We start from the raw sequence: 19448 nt of genomic DNA, 5'->3' as shown, positions 1-19448 counted from the left end.
ATGTCTCAGTTTTCCTAATAGATTTTGAAATACCATCAAATTCCAGAAAGAGTGCTTCCATGATAGTATCCGTAGCCCCATGAGACCTTGGCCCCAGCCCACAGGACACACCATCAGAAACCAAGCAGGGACGCGGCAGCCCCAGCAGTGCCCCCCACCCAAGGAAATCACATGGCCCTGACCTGGCCACCAAGGGAAAACAGACCTGTTATTCATCATTTTCACTCGTTCCATTAAAAATATACGTAATAGGCTGGCTGAGATACAATTTGCCCATTTAAAACATGCCATTCAATGGTTTTTGGTACTACATTCAGAGTTCTGCAGCATTACCAAAATCAATTTTAAAGCATTTTATTTCTTTTTTTTTGAGGTGGAGTCTCGCTCTGTCACCCAGACTGAAGTGCGGTGGCACCATCTCAGCTCACTGCAACCTCCACTTCCTGGGTTCAAGTGATTCTCCTGCCTCACCCTCCCAAGTAGCTAGGACTACAAGTATGCGCTGTCACCCCCAACTGATTTTTGTATTCTTAGTAGAGGCGGGATTTCACCATGTTGGCCAGGCTGGTCTCAAACTCCTGGCCTCAAGTGATCCACTGGCCTCGGCCTCCAAAGTGTTGGGATTACAGGCATGGGCCACCGTGCCTGGCCTAATTTTAGAACATCATCTTCACTCCAAATGAAAACTCCATTTCCCTACAGCACCCTTGGCAATCACTAATCAACTTTCTGTCTGTGGCAGGCTAGATAACAGTCCTTAAATCAGGTCCTATTCCCTGGAACCTGTAAATGTTACCTTATTTGAGAAAAAGGTCTTTGCAGATGTGATGAAGTTAAAGATCTTGAGATGGAGGGCTATCCTGGGTTATGCAGGTGGGCCCTAAGTGCAATTGCATGTATCCTCCTAAGAGGGAGGCAGAAGGAAAGTTCACACACACAGAGAAGGTGATGTGAAGATGGAATACAGAGAATGTATTTACCTCGTGATGCTGGACTTGAAGACTGGAGTGATACAGCCACAAGCCAAGGAGTACCAGCAGTGACCAAAAGCTAAAAGATGCAAGAAACAGGTTCCTCTCCTATAGCCTCCCTGCTGCCACTGTGATTTTTACCCATAGTACTGACTTTGAACTTCTGGCCTTGAAAACTGTGAGATTAAATTTGTTTTTTTTTTTTGAGACAGAGTCTCACTCTGTCGCCCAGGCTGGAGTGCAGTGGCACGATCTCAGCTCACTGCAAGCTCCACCTCCCGGGTTCAGCCATTCTCCTGCCTCAGCCTCCCGAGTACCTGGGACTCCAGGCGCCCGCCACCACGCCCGGCTAGTTGTTTTGTATTTTTAGTAGAGACAGGGTTTCACCATGTTAGCCAGCATGGTCGCAATCTCCTGACCTCGTGATCTGATCGCCTCGGCCTCCCAAAGTGCTGGGATTACAGGTGTGAGCCACCACGCCCGGCCTAAATTTCTGTTCTTTTAAGCCACCAAGATTGTAGTAACGTGTTATAGCAGCCACAGGAAACATACGAATTTTGTTACCAGGAGTAGAGTGCCTAAAAATGTGGCAGTGGCTTTGTAACTCAATAATGAAGGAGGGCTAGTAGAATTGTGAGAAGCATGATAGAAAAGGCCTAGGCTTCCTTGAACAGGCTGTGGGTAGAAATGTGGATGTTAAAGACTCTGTCACCCAGACTCGGCCTTAAAGGAAATGAGGAACTTGATACAGAAAGTCTGTATTATCTTCAAGAATACACATACTATCAAAAACAGTATGTTGGTAGAAACATGAAAATTAAAGGTGATTCTAAAGGAACAAAGGAAACAAGGAACATGTTACTGGAAACTAGAGCAAAGGTGATCTTTGTAATATAATGGCAAAAAGTTTAGCTGGATTGTGTCCTGTAGCTGTGTGGAAGGCAGAATTATAAGCAATAAGCTTGCACATTTAGCTGAGCAGACTTCCAATCAAAGCATTCAAGACTCAGCTTGGGCCAGGCACAGTGACTCATGCCTATAATCCCAGCACTTTGGGAGGCTGAGGCAGGCAGATCACCTGAGGTCAGGAGTTCAAGACCAGCCTGGCCAACATGGTGAACTCCCATCTTTACTAAAAATACAAAAATTAGCCAGGCGTGGTGGTGGGCACCTGTCATCCCAGCTACTTGGGAGGCTGAGGCAGGAGAATCACTTGAACCCGGGAGGTGGGGGTTGCAATGAGCTGAGATCGCGCTACTGCACTCCAGCCTGGGCGATCGAGTGAGACTCAGTCTCAAAAAAATAAAAAAAAAAAAGACTCAGCTTGGTTTCTTCTTTCTGCCTGTAGTAAAATGCAAGAGGAGGCCGGGCACAGTGGCTCACGTCTGTAATCCCAGCACTTTGGGAGGCCAAGGCAGGCAGATCACTTGAGGTCAGGAGCTCAAGACCAGCCTGATCAACATGGTGAAACCCTGTCTCTACTAAAAATACAAAAATTAGCTGGCGTGGTAGTGGGCACCTATAATCCCAGCCACTTGGGAGGCTGAGGCAGGAGAATCACCTGAACCCAGGAGGCAGAGGTTGCAGTGACCTGAGATCACGCCACTGCACTCCTGCCTGGGCGACAGAGTGAGACTCGTCTCCAAAAAAAAAAAAAAGCAACACGAAAGAGATAAATTAAGGGTACAATAAAAAGAATTTTAAAAATACACACACACACACACACACACACACACACACACACACACACACAAAAGAAGAGAGAGAAATTGAGGGAAGAACTGTTAAGCAGAAAGGAATCTAGACTTAATGATTTGGGAAATTCTCAGGCTATTTAGATTGGAAAAAACCAAAATGCTAAAACTAAGAGATTCACTGTTAGGAAAGTGTGTTCTGTAGAGAATGCCAAGGGTGTGGCATATCTTGCAAATTTTTCTAGTGCCAAAGAGATTAAACATGGGACTCATGAATCCCCTCAATCATCTCACAGAAGTGAGAAAGAGAGACGAAATTATTTAGGAAAGATCTGTGGAGAAACCTCATCTAATACTATGAATTCCATCATATATGCAGAAGTTCCACAAGGATTTTGAGAATGTTCTACCAGCAGAAACACTGCCAGCTTGGAGTAGAAAGTTTATAGACTAGGCAAAATCAAAGAAGAACTCCCAAAATTTTAGAAGCAGGAATAGGCTGATAAAACTACTCAGCCTCAAACATGTGCTACCCTTTAAGAAAGTGAGGGCAGAGACATGGGCTCAGAAGTCAGAGCCATGCACCCAGAGATAGGAGCCTCCAACTTTAATGGTAACTTGTTATGGCAGCCATGGGACACTAATACACTATCTCTATAGATCTGCGTATTTTCTGGACATTTTATAAAAATGCAACATGTCATCCTTTGTGACTGCTTCGTTTATGTAATGTTTTTAGCTTCATCCATGTTGTAGCATGTATCAGCCCTTCATTGCTTTGTGTGGCCGCATGATATCCATTGTATGGATATTCTACATTCTGTTTATCCATTCATCAGCTGGTAGACATTTGGGTTGTTTCCACTTTTGGCTAGTTATGTTATAATGATGCTATAAACATTTGTGCATATGTTTTTGTGTGGACATGTTTTCTTTTCTCTTGGGCATATACCTAGGAGTGAAACTTCTGGGTCGTATGGTAACTCTACATTCAATTTTTTGAGGAACTGTCATACTGTTTTCCACAGCAGCTGTACCATTTCACATTCTCTCCAGCAATGTATGAGAATTCTAATTTCTCTGCCAGGCACAGTGGCTCACCACTGTAATCCCAGCACTTTGGGGAGGCCAAGATGGGTAGACCACCTAAGGTCAGGAGTTCGAGACCAGCGTGGCCAACATGATAAGACCCTGTCTCTACTAAAAATACAAAAGTTAGCTGGGCATTGGCTGGGCGCGGCGGCTCACACTTGTAATCCCAGCACTTTGGGAGGCCTAGGCGGGTGGATCACGAAGTCAAGAGATCGAGACCATCCTGGCCAACATGGTGAAACCCTGTCTCTACTAAAAATACAAAAATTAGCTGGGCATGGTGGCACGTGCCTATAGTCCCAGCTACTCGGGAGGCTGAAGCAGGGGAATTGTTTGAACCTGGGAGGCGGAGGTTGCGGTGAGCTGAGATCCCACCACTGCACTCCAGCCTGGTGACAGAGCGAGACTCCATCTCAAAAAAAAAAAAAAAATTAGCTGGACGTGATGGTGTGTGCCTATAGTCCCAGCTACTCAGGAGGCTGACGCAGGAAAATCATCGGAATTTGGGAGGTGAAGGCTGTAGTGAGACGAGATTGTGCCACTGCACTCTAGCCTGGGCGACAGAGCGAGACTCTGTCTCAAAAAGAAAGAGAATTCCAATTTCTCTACATCTTTGCCAACACTTATTATTGTCTTTTTTAAAAATCATAGCCATTATAATGGAGATGAAGTGGCATCTCGTTGTGGTTTTTATTTGCAATCCCCTAATGACTAGTGATGTGGAGCATCTTTTCAGGTGATTGTTGGCCATTTGTATCTCTTCTTTGGAGACAGGCTTATTCAAGTATTTTGCCTATTTTTTATTTTATTTATTTTTATTTATTTATTTATTTATTTATTTATTTATGAGATGGAGTCTCACTCTGTCGCCCAGTGTGGAGTGCAGTGGCGCGATCTCGGCTCACTGCAAGCTCTGCCTCCCGGGTTCACGCCATTCTCCTGCCTCAGCCTCCCGAGTAGCTGGGACTACAGGCGCCCACCACGCCTGGCTAATTTTTTTTTCTTTTTTTGTATTTTTAGTAGAGACGGGGTTTCACCATGTTAGCCAGGATGGTCTCAATCTCCTGACCTCGTGATCCGCCTGCCTCGGCCTCCCAAAGTGCTGGGATTACAGGCGTGAGCCACCGCGCCTGGCTGTATTTTGCCTATTTTTTAGTTGCTTTTTTTTTTTGGTGTTGTTGAGTTGTAGGAGTTCTTTATGTATTCTGGATACTAAACCCTTACCTGATATGTGATTTGCAAATATTTTCTCCCATCCCATGGGTTGTTTTTCCCTCTTTCGACAGTGTCCTATGATGTACAAGTTTTTATTTTTGATGAAGTCAAATTTATCTACGTTTTTTGTAGCTTGTGCTTTTTTGACATCATATCTAAGAAACTACTGCCTAATCCAACGTCATGAAGATGTATGCCTCTGCTTTCTTCTAAGATATTTATAGTTTTAGCTTGTAAATTTAGGTTTTTGACCCATTTTGAGTTAATTTTTTAAAAAGTTTTTTAGAGACAGAGTCTCACTCTGTCACCCAGCCTGGAACATGTTGGTACAATCACAGCTTACTATAATCTCAAACTCCTGGGCCCAAGTGACCCTCCAGCCTCAGCCTGTCGATTAGGCAGGACTACAGGCACGTGCCACCATGCCTAGCTGGTATTTTTTATTTTGAGTTAAGTTTTGTATAGGGTATGAAGTTGGGGCTCAACCTCAATATTTTGTATATAGTTACCCAGTTGTCCTAGCAACTACTGTGATTTATGTATTTAAAAATTTTATTTTTGGCTGGGTGCGGTGGCTCACGCTTGTAATCCCAGCACTCTAGGGGGCCGAGGCCGGTGAATCACGAGGTCAGGAGTTCAAGACCAGCCCGGCCAACATGGTGAAACTCCGTCTCTACTAAAAATACAAAAAATTAGCCAGGCGTAGTGGCAGGCGCCTAACCCCAGCTACTCGGGAGGCTGAGGCAGGAGAATCACTTGAACCCAGGAGGTGGAGGTTGCAGTGAGCCTAGATTGCACCACTACACTTCAGCCAGGACAACAGAGTGAGACTCCATCTCAATAAAAAAAAAATATATATATATATATATATATTTTTTTTTATATATATAAAATGTTTTTGATGCCCATAAAATGAATAATAGAACAAATGTCAATGGGCCCCTTACCCAGCTTAAATTTAAAAATAAAAAAGGACACATACAAGCTTGCTCTCCCCTCATCATTCCTTTGACTTGCCCTGCACAAGTAAACTGGGGGAGATGTCACAAGAACTAGATGGTGTTTGTGAAGTACTTCACTCTCAGTGCCTTAATATGGCTACTGAAAAACCAAACCATTAGAATTTAAAATTAGGTTTATGAACAAGTATGCTTACTAAGTATGGTGCAGGAGTCTCGATGGTCATACATTTAGATAGAGTGGAGCAAAGGAGCACTGCCTACTGGTAAAAATGACACTTGACTCTCATTCTGAACCAGCTGCATGCAGCGCAACTCACATCTTTCTAGCACGTATCAAAAGTTAATACATCACCTGTTCTATTTCTTTTTCTTTTTCCTTTTTTTTTTTTCTTTTGAGATGGAATCTCACTCTGTCGCCTAGGCTAGAATGCAGTGGTGCAATCTCAGTTCACTGCAACCTCCGCCTCCCAGGTTCAAGCGATTATTGTGCCTCAGCCTCCCAAACAGCTAGGAGTACAGGCGTGCACCACACCTAGCTAATTTTTGTAGCTTTTATATTTTTAGTAGAGACAGGGTTTCACCATATTGGCCAGGCTGGTCTCAAACTCCTGACCTCAAGTGATCCGCCCGCCTTGGCCTCCCGGAAGTGCTGGGATTACAGGCGTGAACCACTGCACCCAGCCACATCTCTTAATGTACAAACCATGCTTTTCTCAGCTCTAAGACTAAGTACTGAATGCTGGGGCCAGTAATTGTCCTTGATTAACAGGTACAGCAGAAGATGTATTCAGATTTGGTGAAAAGCCTGAACCTAGGCTTGTAAGGTTCCCTGGAAAGGCTGAAGCAGGCAGGTGCAGTGGCTCACGCCTATAATCCCAGCACTCTGGGAGGCCGAGGAGGGAGGATTGTTTGAGGACAGGAGTTCAAGACCAGCCTGGACAAAACAGTGAGACCCTGTCTCTACAAAAAACATTTTAAATGTAATTAGTCAAGCTTTGAATTATACGTTTTATGAAAAAAAATCGTTTTTAAAAAAATTAGCCAGGCATAGTGGTGCATACCTCCCAGCTACTCAGGAGGCTGGGTGGGTAGAGCAGTTGAACCCAGAAGTTTGAGGCTTCAGTGAGCTATGATCACACCACTGTACTCCAGCCTGCGCAACAGAGCAACACCTTGACTCAAACAAAAAAAAAAAAAAAAAAGAAAGAAAGAAAGCTGAAGGTAGGAAAGCATCTTCATTAATCAGAGGCATGTTGGCATCTTTGTCCTCTCTTGCTCTCCTGGGGAACACAGCTGGGTCTATCTTTTTGCCCCTTGATTCCAGCTGTTTGGTTGTTCAGCCCAGGCCCTCCTCTCTGATGAATCCCAAGGTGGCTTCCCAGTTCTGATGCTCTCTCAGCCTCCCTAGTCCCTGAGTTTCACCTTAGCTCCTCAGTCAGGGTTCAGCTCTGTACCAGTCATTTCTAAACTGCAAACCAGAGACATGTAATACCTTTCTTTTCTTTTTTTTTGAGACGGAGTCTCACTCTGTTGCCCAGGCTGGAGTGCAGCAGTGTGATCTCAGCTCACTGCAACTTCAGCCTCCCGGGTTCAAGCAATTCTCCTGCCTCAACCTCCTGAGTAGCTGGGATTACAGGCACACCATCACCACGCCCAGCTAATTTTTGTATTTTTAGTAGAGATGGGATTTCGCCATGTTGGCCAGGATGGTCTCGATCTCCTGACCTTGTGATCCACCCGCCTCGGCCTCCCAAAGTGCTGGGATTACAGGTATGAGCCACCGTGCCCGGCCAGCATGTACTACTTTTCCATAATACTATGTTAAGTGGAAAATAGGTGATAGGAGTTTAATCTTTAACAGGCAAATTAAGCAAATGTCCAGAAATACATTCAGTTCCAGTAAACATATGTCCACACCGCCCCTGTAGTGCTGACACAGAGGTGCCAGGACCCCTGATTGTCTTCTCATTCAAAGGGTGCCAAATCTTCCTGAACTTTCCTTCAGGAGGCTGGCTGGAATGTTTGGAGATGCCATTATCACTATCACCTACCACCCCCAGGCATAGCTATTTCTGTATCCTTCAGCCTCCCTTAGACACAGAGTAGTCCCACCCATAAAAAGTAAAGTGTTAAGGAATTAAAGTGGGTGTTTGGGTGTCTTTTGCTTTGACAGATGGGAGTCAGTAAGAGATGTGGCTAAGAGTGTGGGCTCTGACATCAGCCAAATGACATCCTGAGCAAAACAATTAGCATCTGCATGCCTTAGTTTCCTTGTCTGTAAACAGGAAAGAGCGGTACTGTATCCGAGTAAGGATCAAATGAGTTCACACGCATGAAGCATGCAGAACAGGGCCTTGCAGGTGGACATCACTGTAGAGTGCACAAATGGGGCCTAGCTGTGAGACCTGGAGCCAGGCAATGACAGGATAAGGAGGGCTTTAACTTGGGGTGCTAACACCCACACTGAAGGTATGAGCTCACTCCAGACAATTTGGTGAATTCCTTTAGACAAGTACACGCAAGGCTTTCCTTGCTCTGGGGTATACGCTAGATAGCCTGAGGTGCCCAATAGTGCCCGGTCTCCTTTGGGATGGGCACCTCCGGACTCAGAAGCCTGCCAGGACTGCAATGGAGAGTAATCCTCCTCCTCCATGAGCCAAAACCTCTCAGATCCTCTTGGGGTCTGGAAACAGAGAAGCTACTCCTCCCTATCCTATTCCTTGCTCAGGGGTCCCACCTTTTACATTCCTTCACAGTTGTTCCAACAGGGTCTCAGGCAGCAGGGGCAGGTAACAAGTGTGCCCAGGCTGCCATCAGACCTGGGGAGTCCTACCACAGTCCACCTGCTGAGACAGTCCTCACAACACTAGCTGGCATTGCCTCCATGTGGAGCTTGAGCAGTAAGTAAAAAGATGGCCACCAGACAACATCCAAGTAATATGTCTGTCCCTGTAAAAACGATGTAGGAAATTTCCAACAGTTCTTATACGTATTTGTCTTCCAATTAGTCAGAGCTTCTTCCTGGAGTTAGGGATTTAGTACTGGCTTGATAAAAGGAAATGGACTAAAATCATTATGGCACAGTGTGTGGGCTACAGTTAATTCAGGGGCCAAGGCAGAGCGAGCTGTCATAGGAAGGGGCAGTTGTTCTGCTGGACGCCTCCTCTGGGAGGGAAGGATTAATCCTCAGGTGCTGGGCAGGTCTCTGTGGTAGCTAGTCTCCATGGTGCTCCCAAAACAATCAATGGCCTGCCTATAGCCTGCTGCTTTTATCAAAAGGTAGAGGTAATTTACCCTCCCCTGAACCTGCACTGGCCTTGGGACTTACTGTTTCCAAGTGATGTTCTAGGAGCTGTGAGGACTGGCAGCCTCCACTTCATCCTTCTCTTGCAAGCCAGCTGCCATGATGTAAGGAAGTCCAGCTATGCTACTAAAGATATCACGTGGAGGCCATGTAAGGAAAACTGATGTGCAGCCTGAGTGAAGCCGTTATGGCCCTGCCAGCGTGGCTAGGCTGAGGGTGGAAAGCAGTCACATGAAAAGTCACAAGTAAGGCCGGGCGCGGTGGCTCACACCTGTAATCCCAGCACTTTGGGAGGCCGAGGTGGGCGGACCACCTGAGGTTGGGAGTTCGAGACCATCCTGGCCAACATGGTGAAACCCTGTCTCTACTAAAGCTGGGCGTGGCGGCGTGTGCCTGTAATCTCAGCTACTCGAGGGGCTGAGGCAGGAGAATCGCTCAAACCCAGGAGGTGGAGGTTGCAGTGAGCCAGGATCACGCCACTGCACTCCAGCCTGGCAACAGAGCCCTTATAAATCTGAGATAGCCCTTTAAAAAATTTATTTAATTATAAGAAAATACAAGCTGGCCAGACACAGTAGCTCACGCCTATAATCCCAGCGCTTTGGGAGGCAGAGGCAGGTGGATTGCCCGAGGTCAGGCGTTCAAGACCAGCCTCACCAACATGGTGAAACCCTGCCTCTACTAAAAATACAAAAATTAGCTGGATGTGGTGGCAGAAGAATCACTTGAACCTGGGAGGCGGCGGTTGCAGTGAGCTGAGGTTGCGCCGCTGCACTCCAGTCTGGGCGACAGAGTGAGACTCCATCTCAAAAAAAAAAAAAAAAAGAAAAGAAAAAGAAAAAGAAAAAAGAAAAAAGAAAAAAAAAGAGAAAGAAAATATAAACTAACAAAAACAATTAAAAATGGTTAATTTTTTGAGATGGAGTTTTGCTCTTGTTGCTTAGTGGTGCGATCTCGGCTCACCGCAACCTCCGCCTCCCAGGTTCAAGCAATTCTCCTGCCTCAGGCTCCCGAATAGTTGGGATTACAGGCATGTGCCACCATGCCTGGCTAATTTTGTATTTTTAGTAGAGACGGGGTTTCTCCACGTTGGCCCGGCTGGTCTCGAATTCCCGACCTCAGGTGATCTGCCTGCCTAGGCCTCCCAAAGTGCTGGAATTACAGGCATGAGCCACTGTGCCCGGCTAAAAATTGTTAATTAAAAAAAAAAAAAAATAGAGTCAGCGGGGCGTGGTGGCTCACGCCTATAATCCCAACACTTTGGGAGGTCGAGGCAGGTGGATTACCTGAGGTCAGGAGTTTGAGACCAGCCTGGCCAACATGGTGAAACCTTGCCTCTACTAAAAATACAGAAATTAGCCAGGCGTGGTGGCACACGCCTGTAATTCCAGCTATTCAGGAGGCGGAGGCAGGAGAATTGCTTGAGCCTGGGAGACGGTGGTTGCAGTGAGCCAAGATTGTGCCACTGCACTCCAGCCTGGCCGACAGAGTGAGACTGTTTCAAAAAAACAAAAATAAAAATAAATAAATAAAATCCCCCCATATATTTGCAAATTATATATTTAATAACAGACTTATATCCAAATGCATAAAGAACTATTACAACCCAACAGTAAAAAGACTAACAACCCAATTTAAAAATGGACAGAGGATCGGAATAGACATTACTCCAAAGAAAATATACAAATGGCCAAAAAGCACATGAAAAAGATGCTCAACATCATTAGTCACTAGGCAAATGCAAATCAAAACAATGCAAATCACACCCATTACAATGGCTACAATTAAAATAGACAATAACAAGTATTGGAGAGGATGAGGAGAAATTGAAACCTCATTTAAGCTGCTGGTGAGAATTTAAAATAGTGCAGATGCTTTGGGAAACATCCGGCAATTCCTCAAAAGGTCAAATACAGAGGTACGATATGACCCAGCAACTCTACCCCTAGGTATATACCCAAGAGAAATGAAAACACAGCCCACACAAAAATTTATACATTTACTATTGTTCTGCTTATTCATAATAACCAAAAAGTAGAAACTATGTAAATGTTCACCAACTAATGAATGGCTATAAAATGTGATATGGCCATCCAGAAATGGAATATTTGATAACAAAAAGGAATAAAGTTGGCCAGGCGCGGTGGCTCACATCTGTAATCCCAGCCCTTTGGGAGGCCAAGGCAGGTGGATCACCTGAGGTCAGGAGTTCAAGACCAGCCTGGCCAACATAGCCCCAGACCAATGCAAAACCCCATCTCTACTAAAAATACGAAAATTAGCCAGGCATGGTAGCACACACCTGTAATCCCAGCTACTAAGGAGGCTAAGACAAGAGAATTGCTTGAACCCAGTGGGTAGAGATTGCAGTGAGCTGAGATCGTGCCACTGCACTCTAGCCTGGGTGACAGAGCGAGGCTCCATCTTAAAAAAAAAAAAAAAGAGGAATAAAGTATATACCAAACATGGTTCATGGACCTTGAACCTTGAAAATATTATGCTAAGTGAAATAAGCCAGCTGCAAAATAAAAACATATATTGTACATGGCTGGGTGCGGTGGCTCATGCCTGTAATCCCTGCACTTTGGGAGGCTGAGGCGGGCGGATCACCTGAGGTCAGGAGTTTGAGACCAGCCTGGCCAACATGATGAAACCCAGTCTCTACTAAAAATACAAAAAATTAGTCAGGCGTGGTGGTAGGCACCTGTAATCCTGGCTACTTGGGAGGCTGAGGTGGAAGAATCGCTTGAACCTGGTAGGCGGAGGTTGCAGTAGGCTGAGATTGTGCCACTGCACTCCAACCTCGACAACAAGAGGAAAACTGTTACACACACACACACACACACACACACACACACACACACACACACCCCAAATAAACAAAAAACCATATATTGTACAATTATATTTATACGGAAAATTCTGAATAGGCAAATCTACAGCAGTAGAAAGTATAAGTGGTAGCCGAGAGTTGAAGAAAAAGGGAGTGTGACTGCTAACAGGTATAAAGTTTCTTTAAAAATGCTGAAGGCTGGGCATGGTGGCTCACACTTGTAATCCCAGCACTTAGGGAGGCCAAGGCAGGGGGATGGCTTGAGATCAGGAGTTCAAGACTAGCCTGGGCAACATAGTGGGACCTCGTCTCCACAAAAAATAAAAAACTTCGCCAGGTGTGGCGGCACATGCCTGTAGTCCCAGCTACTCAGAAGACTGAGAAAAAAGGATCGCTTAAGCCCGGGAGGTTGAGGCTGCAGTGGGCTGAGATCATGCCACTGCACTCCAGCCTGGGTACAGAGTGAGACCCTGTCCCCCCCCCAAAAAAAAGTTCTAAAATTAGGCCAGGCTTGGTGGCTCGCACCTGTGACCCCAGTACTTTAGGAGGCCTAGGCAAGAGGATGGCATAGGGCCAAAAGTTTGAAACCAACCTGGGCAACACAGGGAAGCTGCACCTCTTTTTATTTATTAATGAATGTTCCAAAATTAGATTTTGGTGATAGCCGCACAACTCTGTGAATATCCTAAAGACCATTGAAATGTAAACTTTAAAGGGTGAACCGTATAAAGCTCTTAAAGAAAAAGAAAAAGCTTATCAAACGTATCCATAGTACAGAACCCACTCTACCCCACCTCAGTCCCTGTGCTCTTGCAGCTTTGCCTTGCACACACACGTGCACACAAGTGCATATGTGTTTTGTTCATTTCTAGTAAAATGGTTCTGTCCCAGGGAGCACACACAGATGAAAGGAGGTGGTCACATAAAGCCCTCAGTGTGGTGCCCCACCCAGGGACAGAGCCCACATGTAGTGGAAATCCTTCTTCTCCACTCCACCTGTGGCGAGTTCTAGATCAGCATCACCTTCTTCACTTAGCAAAAGGGGACAGGAATGCTTCTGGGCCCATGCCTCAGGGCCCTGTAGGGCTTAGGTAAGGACCCCTAGGAGGGACTGAGGACAAACCAGGTTCTTGCTCATGGCATTGATCCCCTCCACAGGACCAGCTAGGGGACTGAGCAAGCTTCCCGTAGGATTCACAGGGGCTGACCACAGATGGAAGGTAACGGCAGTGAGGTATGGGGCCAGAGGCTGGGCCTGCATCCCAAGTGCCCTCCCTGTACCATGGACACACAGGAGGACCCAGACTGCTGCAGGCAAAACCAACCGTGCCTGTGATCAATCAATGAGCAAAACCACCCCACCCCTACACCCTAGGACACCCAACAGAGGGGTTCCAGAGTCTGTGACGCTCTCCTCTCCAAGCCTTTCTGCCAGAGGGGCTCCACTTACTAGGGCCTTACCCGGGTCTTGGCCTTCAGGAAAACATGGCTCTCCATATCCTTGCTGGATTTACTGTGTGCCACACCAGCTTTCCTCATGGCATCCTCGCTGAAACACAAAAGGAGAAGAGACGTTTGCACACACCAGTGACTCCACCGCTGCGGGGCCCTGGCCAACAGGCCCTGCATAGCAGCTGCCCCTGGTGACAAGGTGCTATCCCCAGCACACCAGCCTGGCTGAGGTCCAGGAGAGGCACATAGGAAGGGGCATTCAACAGAGAGCAATGATAGGCCACTGAGTGAGGGAGAAAGCGAACAGGGTGATCAGAAAAAAGGGACAGGAAAGGTGGCCGCCATGAAACAAAGAGAGAGCCCTGGCATGAGGGGACGGGGGGCTAGCCCCTAGGGATGGCTCACAACCAGTTCAGGATCAAGGAAGTATGCATTAGACTACTGGGTGGCCAGCTGGCCTCTATTTCCTGCTCTCTGAGTGGCCTGCGTTCCCCATGAACTCTGCCAGATGGTAGCTCCCTGGTTCCAGATTCGATTACTCCTATAAAATGAAGGGGCCACATGAAGTCATCTCTCAGTCCCTCCCAAGGCAAGGGTCTGTCCCTATGTGGGACAATGCAGGTCCTATATGTGGGATCAAAGAGACAAGCTCCAACTTAACTTCTAGCTAGAGACAAGAGGAGAAAGACCACATAAATGTGAAAAATATCTTTAAAAACCCATTTACCAATAATTTTGTACTAAGAGATAGAATCCTATAAAGGGTTTTTCATCACACTGCTGCTCCACGGGGATAAAGAGCCAAGAGACCCCTTGAATGCAGCACATGCTGCCCCACCCCCCCACCCCCATCTCCCACACTCACACACGGAAAGACAAAAACAAGTGTGAATCTGTTAGAAAGGCCTGGCCTGTGGCTCCCAGGGGTGGGCTGCTCTGGTGTGCTCACTGCCTGCCTTCTTCCCAGTGGGATGGGTCTCTTCCTTGCCTGGTTCCACCCTGGGCTTGCTCATAAAGAAACAAGTGGCCAGGTGCAGTGCCACACGCCTGTAATCCCAACACTTTGGGAGGCCGAGGCGGGTGGATCATCTGAGGTCAGGAGTTCAAGACCAACCTGATCAACATGGTGAAACCCCGTCTCTACTAAAAATACAAAATTAGCAGGGTGTGGTTGCACATGCCTGTAATCCCAGCTACAAAGGAGGCTGAGGCAGGAGAATCGCTTGAACCCGGGAGGTGGGGGTTGCCGTGAGCTGAGATCACGCCACTGCACTCCAGCCTGGGTGACAGAGTGAAACTCTATCTCAAAAAAAAAAAAAGAAATAAATAAAGAAACAGGCTGAGCACTGTGGCTCACGCCTGTAATCCCAGCACCTTGGGAGGCCAAGGCGGGCAGATCATGAGGTCAGGCGAGCACAACCATCCTGGCTAACACAGTGAAACTCTGTCTCTACTAAACACACAAAAAATTAGCCGGGCGTGGTGGCGGGCGCCTGTAGTCCCAGCTACTCGGGAGGCTGAGGCAGGAGAACGGCGTGAACCCGGGAGGCGGAGCTTGCAGTGAGCGGAGATCGCGCCACTGCACTTCAGCCTGGGCAACAGTGCAAGACTCTGTCTCAAAAAAAAAAAAAGAAAGAAAGAAAAAGAAAATGAAAAAAGAAACAAGCAAACATGTCAGGGCTCTGGGGCCTTGCCTCTGAGTGAATTGAATAGGCTCAGTCCAGCTCATGCTAGAAAGCATTCTGACTACTCCAAGCAGCAACCAGCCAACCTCAGGAAACTGAAGGAATGTACACAGGGGGCTACAGCAATATGACTGTGATTCTTTTTTTTTTTTGAGACAGAGTCTCGCTCTGTCGCCCAGGCTGGAGTGCAGTGGCGCAATCTCGGCTCACTGTAAGCTCCGCCTCCCGAGTTCACGCTATTCTCCTGCCTCAGCCTCTCCGAGTAGCTGGGACTACAGGCGCCCGCCACCACGCCCGGCTAATTTTTTTGTATTTTTAGTAGAGACGGGGTTTCACTGTGGTCTCGATCTCCTGACCTCGTGATCCGCCCGCCTCGGCCTCCCAAAGTGCTGGGATTACAAGCGTGAGCCACCGCGCCCGGCCGACTGTGATTCTTAAAGACATCACAGAAAGGAGGTTTAATGCTGAGAGGTGCATACATCTGTCTTAATGTAAAAAGAAAAACAAAATGACATTGACCTACCACCCTGCTAGATTCAAAAAGCAGTCCTGGGCTGGGCAGGATGGCTCAGGTCTATAATCCCTGCACTTTGGGAGGCCGAGGCAGGTGGATCACCTGAGGTCAGGAGTTTGAGACCAGCCTGGCTAACGTGGTGAAACCCTGTCTCCACTAAAAATACAAAAATTAGTCAGGTGTGGTGGCAGGCACCTGTGGTCCCAGCTACTCGGGAGGCTGAGGCAGGAGAATCGCTTGAACCCGGGAGGCGGCGGTTGCAGTGAGCCAAGATGGCACCACTGCACTCCAGTCTGGGCGACAGAATGAGACTCCTGCACTCTTGGAGTTCCTACCTCCCTGTCTGCTTCCTGAAGCCTGAATGGAGGCGAGGAGGCAGCAAGGGGTTTCTGCTCACAAGGCATCCAGGGGTGGAACAGACAAGTAAGGGGAGAGGTCACCAGGGTCACAAAAGATGAGAGAGTTAATAATTCAGGAGGATAACGACAACCAGCTCACGCGCAGTACTGGGTCAGAGTCCTGGGGAAGCGAGGCATGGGTGGGCTGGGAGGACCCTGTGCTCATGCTCTCAGGTTGGTGTGGGGCAGGGTCTCCACACCCAGAGGCTGAGATGACAGCTGCTAGGCCCCAAGAAGTCAGTGAGCATTTCTGATAGAAGTGGCTGCACAGGCCTGTTTTCTGAAGGTTGCCTCATCTGTGCCCCTCAAGGCAGGTATGCCCTTCAAGGGCATACTTGTTCTTCCCACCTTCCTTTTTTCTTTTTCTTCTTTTGTTTTTTTGAGACAACGTCTCTGTCACAGGTGCAGCGCAGTGGTGCAAACACAGCTCACTGCAGCTTCAAACTCCTGGGCTCAAGTATCCTCCCACCTCAGCCTCCCAAATAGCTGGGACTACAGGCATGTGGCACCACGCCTGGCTAATTTTTTTATTTTTTAATTTTTTTGTAGAGACAGGGTCTCGCTTTGTTGCCCAGGCTGGTCTCAAACTCCTGGCCTTAACTGATCCTCCACCTTGGCCTCCCAAACCACTGGGACCAATAGGGAGACCCAGGGAAGAGCAGTAGAAACAGCAGGGGAGCACTTGCAGGCCAAGCAGGATGGCCTGGAGGCTGGCTGTGTAAGGAGTGGGGAGGCTGTGGGTGGCAGATGTGGCCAGGAGTCAGAGAGGGAGAAGAGTGCAGAAGAGTCTGGGGAGTGACAACCAGTTACACAGATGGGCTCTGTGCCCACAAGCAGCGATCAGAGAGCAAAGCCAGGCTTGATACAAAAGCAGTCCTTTTGAGCTGCTACTGGCCATTTTTGAGAGTGTCAGCAGACTGGCAGGCCCCAGAAAGACACTGTCTTGGTGCAGCAGAGATACCTGGCACAGTCAGAGAGACAAGATCTAGAAACATAGCTTAGTGCAATAGCTTTGAGGTGGTGGGATGACCAGGTTGAAGAAACGTGCTTGGTGAGCTGAAGGCAAGGTGGCACCATACACCAGGGGATGTGCTGGCAGATGAGCCCTGTCCTGTCCTGGGTAACGTCACAGATGACATGGACACTGTGGGCACCGTCAGCTACTCAGAGCCTGAGGAGCACGGCCCAAGCGGGAGGCCAGAAACAGGCAAGTCTTGACAGGCCAACACCAGGAGCTGGGGTAAATATCCAGTTCCACATGAGCTTCAGAGGGTCAGAGTGGGGCCAAGGAGCAAGGTGCTCCTCCAGCAAGGCTAGGGCTCAGAACAGCAGCGCTGGGCCATGTCACTCCCACGTCTCTTCCACAGCATCCACCCAGTGAGGCCCAGCAGGTTTGGTGGCCAGTAACAGACCCTGTGCGGTTTGCAGTTCTGTCAACTGTATTTTTGAAAATGTCTTTGCTCCTGTTTCTAGTTTGAAGATCAAGTGCCACAAAATAGAGACAAAGCAAAAAAGAACCCAGGAACTCTGCAGCTAATCCCCCACACTTCCCTGCAGATGCCTGCCCTTTCCTCTCCAGCTGGCCTGGCGCTTTTCAGAGGCATCCCCTGCCTGGGCATTGACTCCCCGAGGGTACCCATTTCACACTCGTGCTGAGGTCAAGTCCCCTTCCTTCCTCCCTTAGACCTAACACACCCACTGCGGGAGGCTGCAGGCAGGACCCAGGCCCACCTTCAGAACAGCACTGGCTGCTCTCAAAGCCCTCTTCTGATCTCCCTGAGCTGGGCTCTGCTGCCATCCCCAGCATGCCTTCCTGAGCAGCCAGACCCAAATGGCTACGCCTCAGTCTCTGTCTCCTGAAAACAAAACTCCGAGAGCCACTGTCACAAAATGAAGGGAAACCATCACATAAGGAGACAGCCCCAAACATGGAGTAAGGAGCACTGCCTGAGACAAAGAACAGAGAACCAACCTGTCACGGTGAGCTCTTCCCCCACACAAGCAAGCCGGGAAGATGAGGGCCTGTCCAGCCAGAGGAGGGCAAGGAGCAGACTGGTGTCAGCTCACAAGGGAAGACCCTCGATGGCTGTCCTGCCACAGTCCTGCCCAACATAAGCAACAGGTTCGCAAACAGTACAGGCCTGAGGTGGCCACCAAAGAACCCAAGGCTGCCTGGGTGGTGCTCGCACTAGCTGAGGAAGAGGGCTGGGGGCCGCTCCCTGGTTGCGACCAGCCAGACCTCTGAACACAAGGACTGTTACCGGCTCAGAGCACACAGTCCCTTGCTGTGAACTGGGCTCCAATGCTCTGCCTTTGGCCATGGTCTAGCTGGTTGCCATAGCTATGTCTGTGCACTCAGTCAGGGTTCAACTGGTATCTAGCTTAGACTGAAGCCTCCCAGGGGACCGATTCATCATTACAGGCCCTTGGAGCTCCCCCACCAGGGGGTCTGAGGATGTCCTTACTGTCCAGAACTGTTCCCAGAACATGGTGTGTCTTAATGGCATTGCCTGACCCTGCCTGAGCAGCCAGCAAGGATACATCAAGAAAAGCTCTTGGTGTCTTCATCTCCCAGCACCAAGTGCCCATCCCAGAAACTTGGGAACCCCCTTCACTTTCTGACTGCCACCTTTAATTCTCCAAAGTTCAAATCTTTGCCCCAACTCCCACTGCATCTGTGGCAACTCCTCCCAAAGGGCCTCTGTCTCCCGTTCCCATTCCTACCTCCACACCCTTGCCAGCTCCCTAGGTCACATGACTGCCAGTGAGCGACTGCCACTGAGTGTGGGAAGCAACCCAGGCCCCTGCTTGCCTTGAGCCTCGCTCCTCACCAGCAGAGCAGGCAGCCTGTCCAGGAGCCCACCGAGGAGCCTGCTCCTGCGCCTGCCCCGCACACTCTCCCCAGGGCCCCAGGGACGATGACCTACTGCCTGGCACATTGCCTGACTATCCCATCAGGCCTGTTAGAGCCTCCCACCCTGCTCCCACCCAGGCACCCCTGCTGTCGGCTGCACAGAAACCCTGTAGCCACCTCACCCATGTCCGTGGCACTTCCTGGAGGAATCTCTGGTTCCTGTGTGCCAGCCCCACTATACCAAGAACACCCTGAGAGCAGAGACAACGGCGTCCACTTTTGTGTGCAGCAGGCAGTCATCACTGCCAGGCAAAATAACTGGCTCTTTTTAACACAAGGAGTGGTACTGTCATGCATTTTGATGGGACACGACGTGCAGAACGGAGAATCAGCGTGGCAGCCATGGGGGAAACCAGGCCTCAAACAAGCACGTCCTGGCAGTGGAGGCCAGCGTGCCTGGGGGAAGGCGTGTGC

The 19448-nt window shown here is 48.5% G+C and overlaps 1 protein-coding gene across 6 annotated transcripts in view; it reads right to left on the bottom strand.

Annotated features, from left to right (window-relative positions):
• MED15 (mediator complex subunit 15) overlaps nt 1-19448 on the bottom strand; it is a 100844-nt gene that overhangs the window by 41835 nt on the left and 39561 nt on the right. For 5 of the 6 annotated variants that reach the window (XM_058431910.1, XM_032139683.3, XM_032139684.3 and 2 more), the window contains exon 2: nt 13533-13620. In XM_058431910.1, coding sequence (XP_058287893.1) covers nt 13533-13610 — 78 coding nt within the window. In that variant the 5' untranslated portion in view covers nt 13611-13620. Of the gene's footprint in view, nt 1-13521; nt 13621-19448 lie in introns of those variants that run through there. The other variant, XM_032139685.3, reaches the window with a different exon arrangement.

This window comes from Hylobates moloch, unplaced genomic scaffold, assembly GCF_009828535.3.
Source record: "Hylobates moloch isolate HMO894 unplaced genomic scaffold, HMol_V3 SCAFFOLD_19, whole genome shotgun sequence".
Taxonomy (NCBI): Eukaryota; Metazoa; Chordata; class Mammalia; order Primates; family Hylobatidae; genus Hylobates; species Hylobates moloch.
This window is presented reverse-complemented; position numbering and strand designations above follow the sequence as displayed.